At 40.9% G+C, this 20,545-nt stretch overlaps 1 protein-coding gene across 2 annotated transcripts in view; it reads left to right on the top strand.

Moving 5' to 3' along the window:
• zfyve9a (zinc finger, FYVE domain containing 9a) overlaps positions 1-20,545 on the top strand; it is a 30,612-nt gene that overhangs the window by 3,863 nt on the left and 6,204 nt on the right. Inside the window, exons 2-15 of one of the 2 annotated variants that reach the window (XM_055058243.1) lie at positions 2,529-2,625; positions 2,944-3,051; positions 4,578-5,908; positions 7,144-7,243; positions 9,446-9,622; positions 10,459-10,622; positions 12,137-12,266; positions 12,554-12,676; positions 13,715-13,870; positions 15,173-15,397; positions 16,888-16,970; positions 17,060-17,164; positions 19,283-19,433; positions 20,073-20,153. In XM_055058243.1, coding sequence (XP_054914218.1) covers positions 2,982-3,051; positions 4,578-5,908; positions 7,144-7,243; positions 9,446-9,622; positions 10,459-10,622; positions 12,137-12,266; positions 12,554-12,676; positions 13,715-13,870; positions 15,173-15,397; positions 16,888-16,970; positions 17,060-17,164; positions 19,283-19,433; positions 20,073-20,153 — 2,896 coding nt within the window. In that variant the 5' untranslated portion in view covers positions 2,529-2,625; positions 2,944-2,981. The remainder of the gene's footprint in view (positions 1-2,528; positions 2,626-2,943; positions 3,052-4,577; positions 5,909-7,143; positions 7,244-9,445; positions 9,623-10,458; positions 10,623-12,136; positions 12,267-12,553; positions 12,677-13,714; positions 13,871-15,172; positions 15,398-16,887; positions 16,971-17,059; positions 17,165-19,282; positions 19,434-20,072; positions 20,154-20,545) is intronic. The other variant, XM_055058244.1, reaches the window with a different exon arrangement.

Here is a 20,545-nt window from a genome sequence, read left to right on the forward strand (position 1 = left end):
TTCACTTAAGCCGCCAACGAGTTCACAAGTCTAAAAATACAACTCCCCCCATGCACTTTGGCTAGAGATGCATTATTCAGCACCTCTGCAGAGTAATTAAACCATAATTAGGTTTGTGCTCCTGTCTCCACGGAGTTGCATCTTTGTGTGTTTTGGGTGTATTCAGACGGTTGTGGTGCAGGACCGCTTCGGTTTAGATGGAAAGGCTTCAGCTGAGGTCAGCAACAGCACAACTTTGGCTCTGTTCAGAGAATGCCAACGTTTCCCTTTGCTTTCCTCAAACTGCGTGATCTTGACTGCTGGATTTCAGCTTTAGACTGTCATGGGAAAGTGAACTGACTTTATCCATTCAATTAGAAAAGTGAAACTCCTAGAAATGACCGAAAGTCATTCTTAATTTAGAGCAATGTGGCACAGCAAAGGGAAAATAACTCAGAAAAACCGTCAAAGAACAATTCAAAACCACTCGTGATTTTATGTTAGTAAAAATGTTGTACAGGTAGTTAAAAAAGGTAATAAAAAGTAGTAAATTCACCTCTGGGATTTCTGGATAAACCCTGAAGAACATGACTATTTGTTCTCTGTAACACCACTGCGTAGTGGAAAACCTGATTAATAACATTTCATAAGTGTTGCGCAAACATATTAATTGCTTGCAGTCAGAAAACTCCCCTGAATCATTTTTACAGTTACAACAATCCGCCTCCCGCCCCAGAGAAACACTTTAGATTTAACTGCATGTACTTAAGCAACTAGTCCAAAAACCTACTGAGATTAAACGCTCAATAAATATGCAATTTATCACCTTCTGTGATTTTCTGACTAAGGGGGATAAGTTTAGCTGCAGCCCGAAGTGATTTCTAATCTGTGTGAACATGCACCATGCAGCCGAAAGCGTCCTGGGTTTATTGTTTCTTTTGATGCTTAAAAGTTCTGAGTCTGACTGAAACTAGGACCTGGAAGTCTTGGAGGCCATGTGGCTGCAGAGTATTGTTTGTCTGGTGTAATCCTCGTTCGCCCCTCCTGTCCTTATGAGAACGACCCTGAAGATCAGCCCGACTGTTACTCATCTGCAGCCGCTCTCACAGTCTCATCCCGTCCCCGCTCCAAGGACAGTCGCATGATGGAGGGCAGTCTGGGCAGGTTCAGCGAGCCTCGATTCAGACGTCAAGCCTCTTTTTCCATTCATGACTCCGATTGCTTTGTCAAGGTCGGAGCGGTGATGGCTGATAGCGTACGAGGAGCTGCAGCGCACGTGACGAGCCAGTTGATGCGCTGTCAGTTCGAGTGTGTGTCCTTAAAGGAAAGTGTTATGTAAAATCGACTTCTTTGAGCTTTACATTATGTTACTGCTTTCATTCATTCATGCATGCTTGAACAATTGTTTAGTTTTCTATAGATCACTCGTACTCTTAAAACCACCAACATTTTCCATAAAATCTTCAGCTGTATTTAAGATAAATGTCAGTAGAGACAAACCTAAAGACGGACCTTCTGTGTTCTAAGTCGGGGAGCACAGATTTAACTGCCAGCTGATTTATCATTGCTGATTTTCTTAATTTTGGGAGATGAGTGATCGGCCGATTTTTACATGTGAAGCCAATCTTATCCAACACTCTCATCTACCTCGGCAAAGGTCTAAAAATGTTACCCCACTGTTTCCAGCTCAGCAACTTTCTTGGCATATTGAACAACATCTCAGACAAAAAAATTGGCATCAGCAGGTCCGGCTTTTTAAGTATTGGCAATCGGGGAGAAACTGACTAATTTTGCCAGTTGTTTTGTTCTGGACTGAAGATATTGGTTGTGAATCTTTAGGTTTTGTGTCAGTGGTGGGTCTTCTGTGGAGCTCTTTGGCGTTGAAGTAGTTTCTCTGCAGTATTTTGCTGTGGGATCCTGGAGTTTGGAGACTTCTGTTGAGAAGAATTTGTGTTTTCATTACAAATATGGGCAAAAGTTTGTAGGTATTCCGTTAATGGTGGAAAAAATAAAATGTTGCAATTGTGTTGTTTCAATTAAACAATAAATGAAATAAAATCACACGTGAATAAGTTTGTTTGTGTGACAGTTAGAAAAACATGCCGCGCCGCCATCCTTCTACCACTTCCTGTCGTCTTCTTCTTTTCTGTCAGTAGTAACATTCGGCTGTTGATCACATGGCTCCTGTGATGTGAAAGAAATGTTTCTGTGATGCTCTTGTTAAAAATCAACAATAAGAATTAATGTTTCTTTTGGAGTGCGACTGCCGTCTCATCCTACCGCAAAAACCTCATTGGAAAATCGGAGTTTTTGGTGAAATTATGTGTCGTAATTCCAACTGTGGTCAATGAAAACAGCTACCGACCAAAGTGATGTGAAATTTAGATGCACCATAATGTCAACTCTTTTATTGCAAACCTGCTTCTAAACCTCTGAATATATATTTTCTAAATCTTGTAGAGCTGCACGGTGCGGTGACATTACTCAAGCAGCTGCGGGTGTTGCAATAAGAGTTGAGGAAGATCTCTAAAGGCGTTTTCCTCCCTCAGGTGTGGGCGCTGGGCGCTTGCCAGACTGGGTGAAGGCAGATCCAAGAGCTGAAGAAAAACCCACCACCCGGGGCTGCAGAGTAGGACCTCCGTGCAGGTGAGCATCTCCATTCAATTCATTGTTGTGCAGCCAGGATTGTGTAGGGAAGTGCAAATATAGTTTCCAGCCATAAAACTGTCTCTTTAGAGTAACTGCTGCTGTGTTTTTATCCGTGATGCGTGGCAACATAGACAACGGAGGATAGTTGGCAGTGCAGAGGAATCTGTGATGTTCTGATTTGTGTCTTTAAAAAAAAAAGTTTGATGAGTCATCAGAATGATTGATTACTAAAATAAGGTTTAGCTGCAGCTTTCGTCCACACGGTTCTCTTTTCTTTTTGAGATTGAATTGGTGACTTGGTGAACCTGTTGGCAGGTTCTCGCGGCCGTTGGCAAGGTGGAGCTTCCTGACCCATGGAGAATTACTTCCAAGCCGAGGCCTTCAACCTGGACAAGGTGCTGGACGAGTTCGAGCAGAACGAAGGTGAGACGGCAAGTGAAGGGAGTGGAAACGGAAAATAACTAAGGTGTGCAGGAGCTTCCAACCATCACAGCTGAGTAACGCTTCAGGGCGGCGATTGAGGCCGTGCGGCGAGGGAGCGCCACTAATTGGATTTGCTTTTTGCTTGTGGGATTCAGTAAAACTGTGTAATTGGTTCAAGACAAGACGGGCGTCCTTTTTTTGGTCACTTAGAATAAGCAGAAAATCGAAATTAGAGGCTTTTTGAGAAAGTTGCTTCACAGAGTTTATTTATAGTAAATGCAAAGTAAACTCTGCAGTGCTGAGCTGTGTGTTTGACAAAGTCGGCTTCAATATTGTTGAAGAAAGGTGTTTTTTTTGTGGATTTATGGAAAATAACCCCAGGAAAAGAAAGTGCTGGATAACAGACACAGGTGCTGGGAGCTCAGTGTGTGTTTTGGCTGAAGGTGCCGTCAGCCAGAGATCCAGCCTGGCAGATTAACTTGGTGTGTGTGTATGTGACACACACTGAAAGAGCTTAGCATGGATTCCTGTGCAGGGAGGAGATCAGCAAGTATTAAATAACTCAGCAATGTGAGCAAATCATTTTAGATGTGTGATAGAAATGTTTTACCTCATGATAACGCATTCACACCTTTATTTTTCTGGATCCAGGATTTCTCCCTGGAGCTGCTGAACCGTTTAACCCATTTTCTCACAATCTTCTAGCTCATTCACACACCAATTTTCCAAACTATTCTGACCTCGTTTCTCTGTTTGGCCAAGCCACTTTTAGCTCTCTGATCATCTGGAAAAGTGATCATTTGTAATAATTGTGGTTTATAGTTTCTAAAAACTTCAACTACAAAAAATCTTAAAATGTTGCATGGATTCATGGATTCAGCGACCTTTAATCTGATACTGCAAATATAATCGTATCTAATCTTCAGTAGAGTTCAAATGTGTCTAATTTTCTGTAAGAATTAATCACAAATGAAAAGATGTGGCTAATCAACTGAAACTGCAGAGCTGGGAAGTCGAAGTTCATCCACTGCAGTTTTCTGGCTGATGACCGATCTTTAAAAAGCCAGAGCTGTCGATTACGATTTTAGACAATAATGTTTTGGGGGTTTTTTTGTCTGAAAAGTTGATGAATGTAGCGACAAAACCACTAAATTGGCAAAAGTAAAGTGACTGTACATGTGACGATTCGGCCAGCCTTCTGTCCCTGCAGAGCAAAAGGGGACAGTGGGTGATTTTCAGATATTTAGGTGATTAAGGTTGGTGCATGAGGTTGGCTAATCTACCAAAATTAAGAAAATCTGGTCTGATTTATTTGTGCACTTCTAGTTTACAGACAAAAACAATGAAAATTTCAGTTTAAAGTTTGCAACAAGTCATGTAGGAAAAGAGCAAATATGGAAAAAGGAAAGTTAAGAGATTAACTCTAAACCTTTTGCTGAAAAGCTGAAAGTCGTTGAAGTTTGAATAAATATTTTTACATTTGAAGCTGCAAGTGGAAATAAAGTTTTTTTTTTTTTTTTCTGCAGATGAGACGGATACGTCAATTCTCTCGGACGCCAAGTGGACGCAGATCCTGGCTCCGCCCGCCCACATGCTGTCCCTGAACCCCGCTCTGGCCCACGCAGACATCAGCCCCCGGGAGAGCCCGCTGCCCTTCAAGACCCTCCCCGACCCGTCCAGCGCCTCCTCAGGACCCGACCCCAAAAGGCAGGCGGGTCCTGAGCATCCACCCTGGGCGGAGGAGAGGCCTGCGGACGTCCACAGCCCACCGCTCCCTCAGCCCAACATCGGCAAGTTGGTGGGCGCCGACGACGTCTCACCATGCGGCGTTGTGGAGAACGGCTGCACAGGAAGCCCACAGACCGGTTCTCCTGTTGAGGTCCAGCTTGGTAACGAGGAGGAACCTTCATCAGTGGGCGGTGGAGGCTCTCGCTTCACGTTTGAGATGGGATTAGCAGAGGAACGGACTCTTTCTGAGGATAATCCTCCGCATGTGACTCAAAATGGAGGAGAGTTGAAAGATGAGAACCCTTCTGCTGTTTTGCAGGACTTTGAGCAGGAAGGAAAAAGTTTAAATTCGGAGGAGCTAAGAGGAAGTGTGAACGGGAGTCAGACTGTCCAGGTGGAGATTGAGGAGGACAGTTTGTCTCTTCATGGCAGGGACAGAGCGCAGGAGGAGGAGGAGGGGAGAAAATGTGCTGAAAATGGACAAACGGAGCAGAAAGTTAGAACAGAAATCCTTCCTAACGGTCTGCAGATGGAGAATGGAAGTAGCTTAAAGGTCAACGAAGCGGAGGACACCGAGGACTTTTCTCCATCTCCTGTCCCATCCAAGGAGGACTCTGTGACCGAAGAGAAGGAGATGGAAGAGAGCAAGCAGGAGCTGAGCGAAGGCGGGGCGGCCGGGTCCGGCGGCGTCCAAACGAAGCTGAGCAGCAGCCGGCTGCAGCCGGTCAGCGTTCCCTACGGAGGAGCGCGGCCCAAGCAGCCGGTCAGCCTCAAGCTGCAGATCCCGCAGCCGCTGTCCGGCCAGGTCCAGAACCAGCTCGGCGCCAAGAACAAGAACATGGACAGCAGCTGCCGCAGAGGCACGCCCACCGACCCGGCGCCAGGTGGGACGGGCCAGAGTTCGCTCAACGGAAACGGAGGAACCCGCTCTCCGTCGCTGACGGCGTCTGAGAGTCCCGACAACGACCTTCAAGCCGGGCAGCAGGGGGCGCTGTGCAGGAAGGCCGCCAGCTCGCTGGGAGAGGTGGCTCCTGTGTGGGTGCCCGACTCACAGGCCCCGGTCTGCATGAAATGCGACGTCAAGTTCACCTTCACCAAGAGGAGGCACCACTGCAGGGCCTGCGGCAAGGTCAGCGCTGCTTTAACTCGGTTAGAGGCGGCCATTACAGCAGAACCCCGCACCCCTGGGAGACTTAAACATCCACTTTCATCATGCAGCTGCTCCTCTAAGTACCAACTTAAGACTACTGAGAGGAAAAAAAAAGCCATTTTCTGAAAAATAACACAAGAATGAAGCCAAAACTCAAGTTTTAGCTTCACCTGGTTCAGATTTTCCCATTAAACTTCTGTTTCTATTCAGTTATTAATTGGTTACTCCAAATAATAGTCAATGAATTAGTAATATCCTATATTGATGTTACTTTAAGCAGTTTTTACATGTTGAGTGATGATCATTTGTAGCATATTTTGCTACAAATTATCAAATGTACAATTAAGGAATGTTGATATTGTACTTTAGGCAATAAAATGGTTATTTACTCATTTAAAAAAGTATGTATAATTTTGTAAAAAACAAAGAATTAGGTAATTGAATGAAAACGTGATAATTTTTATATCTGATTAATCAATAGAATAATCTCTTACTCAAATAATTCCTGGTTACCTCCTGGTTTTTCCACCAAATATTGATTCCTGAACTCTTCCTGAGTCAAAACATTAGCATTGTAGTTTCGAAATGAATATGAACTTGTTTTCTGATCAAGGTCTGAACAATCTGCATCTTTTTTTATTATTATGACAATTTCTCATTTTCTGTAAATAAAAACAACATTTTTGCTTGGAATAATAGAACAACAAAGGCCTATGTTTCATTCAAACATAGGCCTATAAAAAGTAAAATCAGAGAAACTGATCATTTTAAATAGTCTCTTAATTTGTATCCACAGCTGTATGTAACCTAAAAGAAGAAAATAATTAGCTTAGGGAGAGGAAATTGAAATTGGCCGCTCAGTCATTATTTGTTTGTGGCTGGCATAAGGACCGCCCCCGCATGCGTCCGCGCTACTGTCAATGCAGCATGCGGTCGCTGACACCGCACTGGATAACCGGGCGGAGCGCTGCTTAATTTCCCAAGGTGGTAAACAAACACTGTGGCTCTGCCAGCGGAGCTGGGAGGAGCCGGCGCTGCAGTAATAGTAACGCCTGCATGGCAGCTGTAAACAGTAGATGCAGCGTTATCTCAGGAAGGTCAAAGGTCACAATAGAACCATGCAGCACACACAGGGCTCTGGTTTAGTTTGTGAAATGTTTATTTAAAGTGCAGTGTGTGTGTGTGTGTGTTAATGCAGTGTTGGTCTCTTTAAGGTGTTCTGTGCAGCGTGTTGCAGCCTGAAGTTCAAGCTGCTCTACATGGACAGGAAGGAGGCCCGCGTTTGTGTCACCTGTCATTCTGCCATGACAAACGGTGAGCAACAATCACACTTATCTGTTTCATATTTTGTCTCATTTCAACACAAAATAATGCTTAATTAGGAGATAGAAAGCAGAAGATAAGACTGTTTTCGACATTTCTTATGAAGAAAAACTGGAGAAGAGAATCTAAATTTGCAAAAAGAAGTATTTTTGCCAATTCTCAACGTCATACCAACTAAATGGCAACCCAACAGAGGAGGGTAAAGTACTCAAGAGTAGCACTACTTCAGCATATTTTTACTAAAATAAAAGTAAAATATAGCCGTCCAAGGAATTAAGTTAAAAAAGAATTTGGTAAAAAGGCAACTGAAATATTACATAAATCAATTTAATATTTAATCATTACATCATCAGACGGACCAAAATATAAATGAAAATGTTGGTATTTTAAAGACCAAAATGAAAATAAATCACATAAATTACAAAATAACATCAGGCAAAAGTAACATTTTTGCAAAATCAGTTTATTTCAATATTAAACATATAAATCTTTAATAAGAACTGCAGGTGTGTGTCTCTTAAGAAAAAAATATTTTTCATTCAGTCAAGTTACTCTCAGTGGCTGGAGGATCCAGAAATTTTACTCTAGTAAGAGTAAAAATTCTTTCAAAAGTATTTTTGAAAGAAGAGTTACTCAAATAACTGTAACTAGTTACAACCTAACTCTGCATCTCAACATTAAATCCAACACATTGTAAATATTCTTCAGATACATTAGAGTACAGACTTCCTGCCCACAATTGTTCAAACGTAGATAATGAGTAGACATTTCATTTTGAAAGTCTTTCCACCCCACAGCATGATGCTTCCTCCACCATGTGCCAGCCATGCTTTCATTTAAAGCTACCAGATTTACTGGGAATGAATGACCCTAGTTTGTGTTGGTCTGTTGTTCATTTTAAATCCCAGTAAAATGTATTAATATTTGTGGATGTAATTTAGCGCAATAACAAATTAAAGGCTTATGGCTTCTTGACATCACCCAAAATTAGAGGAGAAATCAATAAATTACAATAAAAAATCAGATAAATCTAAACACGTTGATATTTCTTAGTCTAAACAAGAAATATTGGATGTTTATAAACATCCAGGGGTCGACAACCCGCGGCTCTTTAGCGCTACCCTAGTGGCTCTTTGGAGCTTCGTCAAAAATGTTTGAAGATGGGGCTGGGAAATATATTTTTTGTTTTAATATGGTTTCTGTAGGAGGACAAACATGACAGTCATTCTTAACGTTTTCCAATGCTATAAAATCGTGAAGAAGAAATATTCAATTCTACAATTCTTGGACAGAATCCTCTGCATTCGTTGCCAGTGTGGAAGGATTGCCTGAATGTTTGCTCTGTGGCGACAAGTTGTCAAATAACTAAAAGAGTACCGTACTTTCCAGAGCGCACCTCAATGAAAGCCAAAACTACAAATATTTGGGGAAAAAATAAAAAACTGAAAACATACATAAATAGGCGTTACAGTAATTTTCATCAGTATACATTTAGAATGACACTTAGCGATATTGTTTTGTGTCGTTGCTCAGGTCGGGTTGCTCATGGCTGCTTTGTGTTACTGTTGCACTGACTTGCTTGGCATTTGCACAGAAATTGAACTTAAACTCTATTCATTTAATTTTATATACTTTACATTTTCAAAAGTCTGCCGTTTTATTACACTCTGTTTGTTGTTCTTTTGATCGCCCGCTTAACGGTGATTATTCACGAAGAGCGATCGTAGTTATGCAAACTGCATTTCGTGGCAGATTTTTTGAGTTCCACAAGGAGAAAAAAATGACACATTCCCTGTCGCTCTTCACAATAAAAATGATATCAAAAATCTGATTTCTTTATTGCGTTTCTTTAATTTTGTAAATGCATTCATATTGTAACAGAAGGTAAACTTAAAGCACCGCCGTACAACAGAAGTCACGTGATGCGTCATTCCTTCCAAGAGGCACTGCAAGAAAAATAAACATTTAATCATGAATACTAATTATGTATACACTTAGTCATTTTGATAATACGCTAATATAAACACCTAGAACCTGTTTTGCCTTCATTATAAGCCTTATATAAGGCTTTTACTTTTTTGCGGCTCCAGACAGATTTGTTTTTTGTTTTGTGGGTCCAATATGGCTCTTTCAACATGTTGGGTTGCCGACCTCTGCTTTATACTTTCGGATGTTGTGTTCTGTTGCTGTCAGTTCAATCAGCGGAGACGCCGGCTACTGCAGTGAATCAGAGTCCGAACCCGAACAACCCGGCGGAGTACTGCTCCACCATCCCCCCCCTGCAGCAGGCGCAGGCGTCCGGGGTCCTCAGCTCGCCGCCTCCCACTGTCATGGTGCCCGTGGGAGTCCTGAAGCAATCCGGCAATGAAGGTACGTTCCTCATCAGCAGGAGAGGAAGAAGCTTTTATTTATGTCCTTTTGCAATGATATTCTATCCCAATAGATGAAAAAAACAGCAAATGGGCCTGAAATGAATGTGTCTTAATAGGGCTGAAACGATTAATCGCGATTAATCGTTTATTAAAATAATCATTAGATGATTTAGTAATTGGTTAATCATCATCTGAACTTTAAATAATGGCATTTGCTGAAAGAACATTACCAGAGCAGAAATCAAGTCAAAACTGTACAAAAAACATGTAATTGTTTTATTAAAGATAAAAAAGAAAATCGTTATCTGTAAATATGTTCTACAAAAAACTCTATAAATGTCATAATTTTACCTTCACTCGATTAAAATTACTGTTAAAAAATCCTATTAGTGCTTTTTTTCTCTCCAATTATTAATCAGCTAATCAAAAATAAATTCATTAATTAACAGACCGGCCCTACAATGTATTGATAAATGAAAGCAGAAATTACTGAGCTTTTTACATGTTCATGTTGGAAATGCATATATTTCTAGCCTCCTTTTCTATAAATGAACAAGCATGAAATATTTATTTTCTTATTTTACAAATAAATTATTTGCAGTTGCTTTATATTACTAACAATTTATAAAAAAGATGGTGAAATGAAAAATGTGGCAATTTTTTTCAGCCGATTAATCGTCAGTGTAAGAACAATTGCTTTCTAAAATAATAATTGCAGCCGTAAAAAAATATTTTTTACATGAATAAGCAAAATAATAATATATTAATCCCTAAAATAACTGATGTATTAATCACCCTTATATATTTTAAGTTGTCTGCTTGCTTCCTGTTTAGGCTCCTTGTCGCGGGACCAGAGGAGGGTTTGGTTCGCCGACGGGGTTCTTCCAAACGGAGACGCAGCAGAATCCTCCAAACCGCCGTCCTGCGGCTCGGCGTCCTCGCAAACACGGGTCGCCTCCACCTGCTCCAACAAGTCCGCCACGCTTGAGGCCTCAGAGGTGAGTTCAGTACCAAGGACATGTAGCCCTGAATAATGCTATTAGCTTAGCTCAAATGGATGGGAGTCACAACACTGCAAAAACACAACATTTTATCAAGTTTTTTAGTCTAGATTCTAGTGCAAATAGCTTTGAAATAAGACTTACAAGTAACTTCTCTGCAATAATAGTAAATGACATAATCTGCCAACTTCATCAATATTAAGGAAATATTGACTTAAAACAAACACTTATATCTTGCTGAAAGTAAAAGGTTATTCTATGGGTTAGTTTTCTTATTTCAAATGTATTACGACATTTGCACTAGAAACTAAAGATACTTGATAAAATTTGTGGTTTTGCAGTGAATGAGCTCTTTGCTCAGGAAATCCTGCCTCCGTAATATGTTAAACATGAAGAGGATTACAAATGTTATGGCACTAAAAAGCTTGATGTTGAGACATATTGTGCTTGGTTGGACCATTGATGAGACCATGCTCATGTAAAAGTATTCCTACAGCAAAGCCTTTGTATTTGTTTGGCGTGAACAGCTGCTGAATGCCAGCTGTCCAAGTGAGTTTTGTTACAGAAAGCAATAAATTTCACGTGGCTCAGCTGAGAGACGTTTCCTGCTCAAATTATCTCAAGTGACGTTGCATTAGGTAATCTAATTCTGGCCAATTTCTGGCAAACTGGCCATGTGGCGGTAGAAAGAAACTCAGTGGAGACGGGGGAATAAACAGAAGATGCCAATTAGGTTTGACACTAAATGTTTTTCTTCCACTAAGCTGAACTGGGACCAAGCTGCTGGGGAAAGTCTGGACGTCTTAGGCTGCTGCCTCCGTGACCCGACCAGATTTAGAAAAAGATTAGACATGTGAAGCAGGTCTGATCAACCTCAGCAAAAGTGTTAAAATCACCCACTGTCCTCTTCTGTGAGAGTGGTTTGACTGTCAGACCGGCCCACCGGGTCGTGTCTGCATGTCTGAGTTAACATTAGTCACTCCACCCACTTTTAGCAATATTTCAGACAAAAAAAAATTGGTATTGGCCAATTTCTCTCTCTCTCTCTCTCTCTCTCCCTCTCTTTTTCTCTCTCTCTTTTTCCAGCAACAAGGTGTTTCAAAGTGCTTTACATCATAACAAACACAAAGCCATGCAACATAGAATCAACAATCAAAACATTACATTAAGTCAAGTGCCATCATTAAATTTGTAATCGATCACGTTTCAAATGCAGCTCTAAACTGGAGGCTTTTTAGTCGAGATTTAAAGGAAGTCAGTGTTTCAACTGTTTTACAGTTTTCTGAAATTTTCATAATTCCAGATTTTTGGTGCATAGAAGCTGAATTCTTTTTTTTTAAAGCACAGTAATCTGCAATCAACCAGACAATTGCAATCGGTGCACCGCCTTCATCAGATACGTATTTATGACCCCGAAACGAAGTGGCCTGGGTGCTCAGACTGCCATAAAAGATCAGATAGAGGTCGCATTTGGGTCGCAGCCTAACTAGCCCCTGCTCTCTACCCCGCAGGCGGCCCAGAACCCCGCTGCGCCGGCGGGCAGCCCCGTGGGCAGCTCACTCAGCCTGATCCCGGAGGACGGGCTCCCTCCCATCCTCATCTCCACCGGAGTCAAAGGAGGTACGGGAGGCCACATCACAGGTGCTTGCCTTCATCCTCACCATTCTGCTGCCTCCTCATTGCTGCTGTGTTTGTGTCCGTTTAGTGTGCTCCTCATGGCCTTTGTGTCACCGCTCATGTTTTGCACCACTCATTGCCAACAGAGAGGGGGAGAAGCTTTTTTCATGGGAATGCTGAGGCGATGCTTAAACAATGTGAAAGCTGTTCTGTTCTAACCAGAGACAGCAGGACTTCTTCTTTGAATCTCTGTCTCGCTCCGGCTGTTTTCTTCCTGTTGATCTGACTTTAGCGCTCTGAATCTCCTGCAGATTACGCCGTGGAGGAGAGGCCGTCGGAGATCGTCCTCATGCAGCAGTTGGAGGAGGGCGGCCCGGACCCCCTGGTGTTCGTGCTCAATGCTAACCTGCTAGCCATGGTCAAGCTGGTCAACTGTGAGTCATGTTTACATGACTCTGTTACACTTTTATTAATCTGTCAAGTTGATTTGTGTAACACATTTCAACAGCAGCAGTCTAAGCTGCTTTACATCACAAAAACACAAATTCTGCACTTAATATATCAAATAAAACTAGTCCTGTATATACAACATTATAAATCAAACCAGTTCAAATAAAACATGTTAATCATTTACAAAAAGTAAGCAGGTCTTTATTTTGTTAATGTTGTCTTTACAGAACTATTTCATCTTGCATATTCTATGTATTCTCTTTTCTTTTTCAGGACTTTTCTGTCGGGCAAAACTTTGAGTTGCACTCAGACATCATTGCATTCGCTTGACCACGTGTCAAACTAGAGGCCTGCGGGCCAAATCTGGCTCGCCGCAGCTTTTTATGTGGGCCTTTAAACTCCGAATTACAACAATAATTCCCTCTAGTTTTTCACACTTCTGCAAAATTCACAGAAAATCAACTAATCTCCACTTTTGTTTCTGATTTTACTGCAAATTTTTTCTAACTTGGCCAAAAACACTTGAGTTGAAGTGACTGCTGCCTCAGCCTTTCTTGATGTCAAATTATAGTCTGCAATTGATATGAGTAATAAAAAACACCATATGTCGGCGCGAATATCGTAGAAATGTCTTGCAAACACAAAATCTGGAATTCTGATTAAAACGATCACAGAATCCTGGAGGAATGGCTATTGATTGATATTTTAACAATTTAACTGGTTTTATCAACATATACTGGCACAACCGGCCCTTTAAGAACATTCAGATTTTTGATATGCCTCAAAATGAGTTTGATACCCCTCCTCTAGATGCTTGAGGCTACCGTTGCTATCTAACTAAGTAGCAAGTGCATGTTAGCAGGCAGCTAGCTGGCTTTTTTGCATTTAAATCTGTGGTCTTAAATTCCATTCATAATGGTTTTAAAAAGTCTATTTAGGCTGGTGAAACCTGCAGAAACTGTACTGATCCTGGTATTAAGTTCATTGTCCTGACCTGTTTTTTTTTTCTCTTTAACTCTCAGATGTCAATAGGAAGTGCTGGTACGTGACGACGAAAGGCATGCACGCCGTCGGCCAGGCCGAGGTCGTCATTCTGCTCCAGTGTCTACCCGACGAGAAAACCATCCCCAAAGATGTCTTCACTCACTTTGTGCAGCTCTACCAAGAAGCCCTAAGCGGTGAGAAATTCGCAGCGGCTCTCCAAGAGTTGCAGAGTTGGGCTCACCTTGTTTTAGGAATTGATTATTTTCACCATTTATCGGATGAAACAAATCGCCACATTCTGGAGATCTTTCATTTACCCATTTTAGCCTTTTTTCATAAGATTTTAGAAAGGTATTAAAACAGGCAAACAAACAGTTCAGTTATTAGTAAAGAAAATAAACATGTCTTTGCCTAAAATGCAACAACACATCATTCCTTTAGTGAAGGCTTGACCTGTAATGAGAACAAATTCAGCTGGATGGTAAATTGTCCCAGAAATTATTGTGGTACACAATAATATCGTGTTTTGGAGACCATTTTCAAGTAATACAATGTAAATGGCACAAATGGAACACATTATATTGTTGTGAACATTTGAAACTGGAAAAGATTTTAAATAAACGAAACAACAAATACAATGAATTATAAAGTCTCTACAAAATAAAATTATCCTTGAAAAGAAGGGCTGGTTGAGACAAAAGCAACAGACTGAAGAGTTTTATCATCCAGTTTTTGTTAGAAAGATAATAGAGGACAAATAACAAATCATTCAAATGGAAATGATTGAGTTCATTTTTATTTATCATCTGACTAATTGATTTATTGGTTATTGAGACAGGCATCAACATGTGAAAAGCTGAGCTCTTTCTGCTTCACTTGACATCAATATAGTTGAGTTATTGATTATTTTTTGTCAACTGATCAATAATTGGATGGGAAAAGGCGATTAAGATTTTCTTAAATTTTTTTTTTTTTACAGAATTTGAACCAGGTGAATATATTTGCATATTTACAGACACATAGAAGTCCTTCTTTTTTTATTAAATCTTAAATGCATAATATTCCTTTTTAATAGTTTCAGCTTAATTACGGCTCTGAATATGTTGCTATTTCAAAAAGTAGTGTTTTTTTTTTGGGTCGGTAAATTAATTTATTATCTCAATAATCAGTTCATCCGATTGTTTCCCGGTGAGTACCTTCCCGCCAACTGCCCGTTTACCTCCAGCATTATTGTCCGGATGTCTCGTTTTTGTTTTTTATTACATCCAGACGCTGCACAGCAAAAACTGCTAACATGAGCCGACTGATGGCTCTCTTTCCTCAGGCGGTTTCCTGTTTCATATTTGCATCAGAGCCGTGTCAGCTGCTGGAAGGCAGTCATATTGTGTGCGTTGATCCTCATTAAGCCGCCGTCAGTCAGGCGTTTGGAGGAAGCGCTGGCTTCACAGAGCCGCTCGCTGTGCTGACTGACGGCTCTTCCTCCCTCTGCCCACCAGGCAACGTGTTGAACCACCTGAGTCACTCGTTCTTCACCCAGAGCTTCCTGGGCAGCAAGGAGCACGGCGGCTTCCTCTACATCAGCCCGTCCTTCCAGTCGCTGCAGGACCTGCTGCTGCCCAACCCGCCCTACCTCTTCGGCATCCTCATCCAGAAGTGGGAGACGCCGTGGGCCAAGGTCTTCCCGATCCGCCTCATGCTGCGGCTGGGAGCAGAGTACCGCTGTGAGTCTAGATCAGTCGTTCAATCAAGTTTATATGTAGAAAACATTTCAGCAACAAGGAAGTTCAAAGTGCTTTACATCATGAAAACACTAAAATCAACAATTAAAGCATTACATTTTGCCAAGTCATTACACATCAAAATGTTGGTTAGTGTTTCAAATATAACATTTTGTGTTTTTGCAGTGAACTTGTGAAATGATTGCAGAAACCAGAGCCTCTCTTGATGTTTTTGTATCATTTTAAAGCAGGCAGCTGTTCTGCCTCCATTTTTCTCATGAATCTGTCTGCTGGTGTGCAGATCTGTCAGAGAGGTTCTTCTTCTCCTCAGAATCCTCTTTTCTCGCAGTCGGACCTGCCAGCTCAGAGCTCCGCCGCGCTCTCTTAAGCCATTAGCCTGCATCCTGCAACTTCGGCTGGAATACATTAACAAAGACACGTTTTCTACACAAACTGCTGGAATCACTGAGAAATTAATCTGCAGCACAAACGCTGCTGTTGTCAACATGCTTGGCTGTTCGAGGCCTGACCCACACAGGGCGTGTTGGCTCGAGGATTCTGCATAATGAGGCCAAAACTGCGTTTAGTGAGATCTTTTTCCAGCTGCTGGATGAGATGAAGTTGAAAATAGTTTAAGAAGCTTAAGAAGAAGCAGGATTTTTCTTTTGAAAGTTAGGAGCCTTCTTTCTGAGATTTGTAATTAGGTCAGCCTCATACATAAACAGACATTTGTGTAAAAAAAAAAAAAGAGAGACTTAAAAAGTCTTAATTTTTATTTTTAAAAAGTAAGTTTGCCTTTAATATGTTAATCACAGGTCTTAATTTTTATCTTATTAATCTTCTATATTCAATGTTTTTGTTTTTTCCTCCCTTTTCTGTCAGACTTCTGCTAACACACTGCTAACACACTGCTACCTGCTTTTTTTTATCTTTTATCGTGTGCAAGTGCAAATTTATTGAGAGATGGTTGGATGAAGGTCACACATTTATGTTGTAATACAGATCTTAAATTCATTTAGAAAGTAAGTTTTCCTTCCATTTTTTGATCACATGTCTTTAGTTTCATTAATCTTGTATCCAATGTATTTTATTCTTTTTTTTTTTTTTGTAAATCACAAAAGTTAGTGTTACGCGCTTCGTTACTGTTCTGTCAGCCAAGGCGGTTCAGGCTACTGCTAACTCACTGCTAACATACCCTTGCTAGCTAGCTAGGTAGCTTTTTTCTGTCTATAGTTGCAAATTTATCGCCAATTACCAGGACAAAGTATTTACAATTGTGTCACGATGCCGGTCTTGTATTCCTTTCATAATGGTCTTAAATTGTAGTTGGTGAAACCAGCAGAAACCCGGTCGTGTCACAATAAGAAATAGTTTTCTTAACTAGCCTGTTGCTTTTTGCTCTGGAAAGTGAAACAATAATTGCGTAACTGCTCAATCGGCTGTGATGGAGGGCATTGGAGTTTTAACTTGGTGTTATTTATTTGCTCTTGCAGTTTATCCGTGTCCACTGTTCAGCGTTCGCTTCAGGAAACCTCTGTTTGGAGAGACCGGGCACACCATCATGAATCTGCTAGCAGTAAGTGGCAAACTACCTGAAAACACTATTTAAATGAACCTGTTTGGATATGGTGATAAAATAAAATAACATGGTCGCCTTTTTTACAGGATTTCCGTAACTACCAGTACACTCTGCCGGTGGTGAAAGGTCTGGTTGTGGACATGGAGGTGAGGAAGACGAGTATCAAGATCCCCAGCAATCGATACAACGAGGCGAGTCTCTAAATGTTTCCAGTCGGATCAAACTGGAATGTTGTGGAACATCCTGTTAGATGTGCACCGTATCAGAGACGGCTGTTAAAACTCGGTGGTGGTAGAGTAATGGTCTGCTGCTGATTCACCTTTCAGGACTCAGACCTTCCATAGTTTATGGAAACATGAATCAACTAGGAGAACTTGGGTTATGGAGCAAAACAATGTCCTGAAGCACCACAACTGATCCACGTCTGTATGGCTAAAGACAAACAAAATCAGTTTGAGAGGCCTAATCAAAGCTTGGACTTCAGTCCAATTGAGTTGATCATATATCATTTAAAAAAGTTATCTAGTGTGTCTGCATCCTTACAAAAAGTGATACATAAATGCATCTCAAATTAAGGCCTTGAAATGTCTTAAATTAATTTAAGAAGTGTAAGAAGATCTTAAATATTTTAATTCTGAAATGTTGTCATGGTGGGGCTATTTAATCGCGTATGTCCTTTATTTTTCTCACAGAACTTTTCTTTCAGGCAAACGTTTGAGTCGCACACAGAAATCTTCTTTGCTTCTCGAGGCCATTGATGAATCCTGGCTCTCTAGCTAGCTAGCTTTTTTGCATCTATCGTGGGTAAAGTGCAAACTTACCACTAGTTTGCTGGACAACGTTTGTCTTCGCCACCGCCTTCCTTCTGTTGGAACCCACATGATGCATTTTGTGCAAAAGAGCTCGACACTTCTACTATATGAAAGGTTAATTTCTGCCACAATAAATACCTTAAATTTAATTCATAATGGTCTTTAAAAAGCCTTAATTTTGAGTTGTGAAGAATGCAGCTTCTTTTTCACATACGGCCTGGTAAACGTGCTTCTAATAAGTCAAGTAATCATTTGAAAATTGCAGTTTTCTTTATCTGATACTTTTAGGGACTATTTTTACATTTAAACTTGGCAACGTCACACTGACCGTCGGTTTGCACTAATTAAATTTAGCAAAACTCCATGCTGCAACAGATAAAAAAATACACTTATTTACCCTTCGCTATAACGATACCAATTTGACGTTATATCGCCCTTCGAAAAGATTTAACATCCTCTTCATAAATCCAGAAATTCATGCTAAAAATGACGATACTATTGGTTTTTTTTTTTTTTTACTCAGCTGGTCGGTTACGTCCTTTAAATACATAATCCAGGCAGGAGCAGAAAAACAAAACAACAAGCCGTGTATCTTGACACAGTTTTTTGAGCTGACTAGACTCCGTCATTCATTTTTAATAAGACGTTGCAGCGTGAAGCAGGACTCAGGCACAACCGGTCACGATTGGACACGTTGCTCCAAACGAGCCGGCGGTGTCCTGCTCCACGGATAAAGGAGCGTCTCAAGGACGGTGTGTACTCTGAGAGTTATGCGTTTTCATTCCACAATCGCTCGCCGTGGCTCCAACGATGGCGGCAAATGTTTTCAGGTGCGACTAAAAATGGGGGAAAATGTTAAGATTCCCAAACTTTATTCAGTATCGCGTCTCCTTTACAGGGAAAATTTGGTTTTCTAAAACCTAAAATCACTGCAAGTCATCCACAAAACTGCATAGTGTACATATCCGATTAATCTGTCCTTGATGGTCAGACCTTCACACCAAAGATTAAACTCAATATTTTCAGCCAGCAGATTTTTCAGACTGAAAACATCAGTGTGTGTTTTATCCACACACAGTTCTGTGTTTAGGTGACGCATGCAAACCTGCGCGGTTTCCCCTGCAGCTGAGCATCGGGCCTCTAAGCTGCCCACGTGCGATAAAGTGTCGCCTGCGGGGCGCGAATGAGTGTCAGCGTTGGAGTTTGGCTGCCGCCGCGCTGACAGATGGGAAGTCAGCAAAGCGAAGAGCGATCCGCCGCTCTGCAGCGTTTAACGCAGCGAGCGGTTAATGCCCTGCAGATTTTCAGTTTTATTTCTGATTGGCAAACAGTCGCAGGATTAATACGAGGAACTGAAATGCAGCTCTCTCTCTGAGTTTCTCTGCAATCTGTCATCGACGTTCCTCCCGTTCAACCGAGATCTGCACCACGCAGTTGGGCGTGACCAGAAAGTTGCTCTTTACCCGGTTGGTCACGCTGTGTGTTGTGTCCTTGCAGCTGATGAAGGCCATGAATAAGTCCAACGAGCACGTTCTGGCCATGGGGGCGTGTTTCAACGAACGGGCCGACTCCCATCTGGTGTGCGTCCAGAACGACGACGGGAACTACCAGACGCAGGCCATCAGCATCCATCATCAGCCGCGCAAAGGTGCAGAAACACAAATAAAAGTCTTTATCTGGTGTTTTGGTCTCAACCAGCTGTTTTTTTAAGAACAGTTTTGTTTACAGAGACTTCTAATTATTTTTTTAAATTGTTTCTTAATTTGGATATCTAAAATGTTCCAGTGTTAAATTTTTATTTGAATTTAAAGCTTATTGATCTTTGAGAAAGTGTTTTTGCATCATTATTATTAGTAGTAGTATTATATTCCTTGAAATTTGTCTCAAAACAACAATATTATGATTTATCATAATAACTTCTGGGGTAATTTATTGTCCACAAAATTTGTCACCTAGAAATAATCTACCAGTGAAACAAATATTGACTTAAAAAGCGCTTACATCTTGCAGAAAGGTTGTGTTTGAGTTGGGTTTGTCTTATTTTAGGTGTAAATATATTTCCACTCAAAACTAGACAGAAACTACCTGATGATATTTTGTTTTTGCAGCGTTTGTCCCTCATCTCTTCCCGTTTTAGCGTCCCGTTTGTTTTCTTAAAGACGCCACATTTACATGCCTGTGAAATTATTCTCCTTTCTGCTCTCAGTTTAACATCCCAGCAGTTTTTCAGTGGATCTGAACTGACCTTGTTTGTTCATTTCTTCTGTTTTTGTCTGTGTTTCTTCAGTTACTGGATCCTGCTTCTTTGTCTTCAGTGGTGCGTTGAAAGCCTCGTCCGGCTTCTTGGCTAAAACCAGCATAGTAGAAGGTGAGAAAAAATGTGAATAAAAATACCTGATGGCTTAAAGGAAAATAAAAAAAACATTCACACATCCTCTTATAGTCGCATTTATTGAGATGCCGCTTTAAACTTTGTTTTTCTGAGTAGCATTTTATCGGCTTGTCTCATTCGTTTTCTTCAGCTTGGAAGGGAATTGCAATAGTTTTCTTGCCTATCATGTTTAGTGCTTAATAACATACAGAGCGTTAGGGTTTGTGTTAGACCAGATTATTAAACAGTAACTAAAATAAGTTGACAAAGTTTTATTTAACTTTAATAGGAAGCAAACAGAAAGTATTAAAGCTCATGCAAGTTTCAAATGTAAGTTCTTGTCTTAAAACTTACAGAAAGTTTGACAAGCGTAACGAGGAGTAGTGGAC

Source organism: Poeciliopsis prolifica, unplaced genomic scaffold, assembly GCF_027474105.1.
Source record: "Poeciliopsis prolifica strain line A6 unplaced genomic scaffold, Auburn_PproV2 SCAFFOLD050, whole genome shotgun sequence".
In the NCBI taxonomy this organism is placed as follows: domain Eukaryota; kingdom Metazoa; phylum Chordata; class Actinopteri; order Cyprinodontiformes; family Poeciliidae; genus Poeciliopsis; species Poeciliopsis prolifica.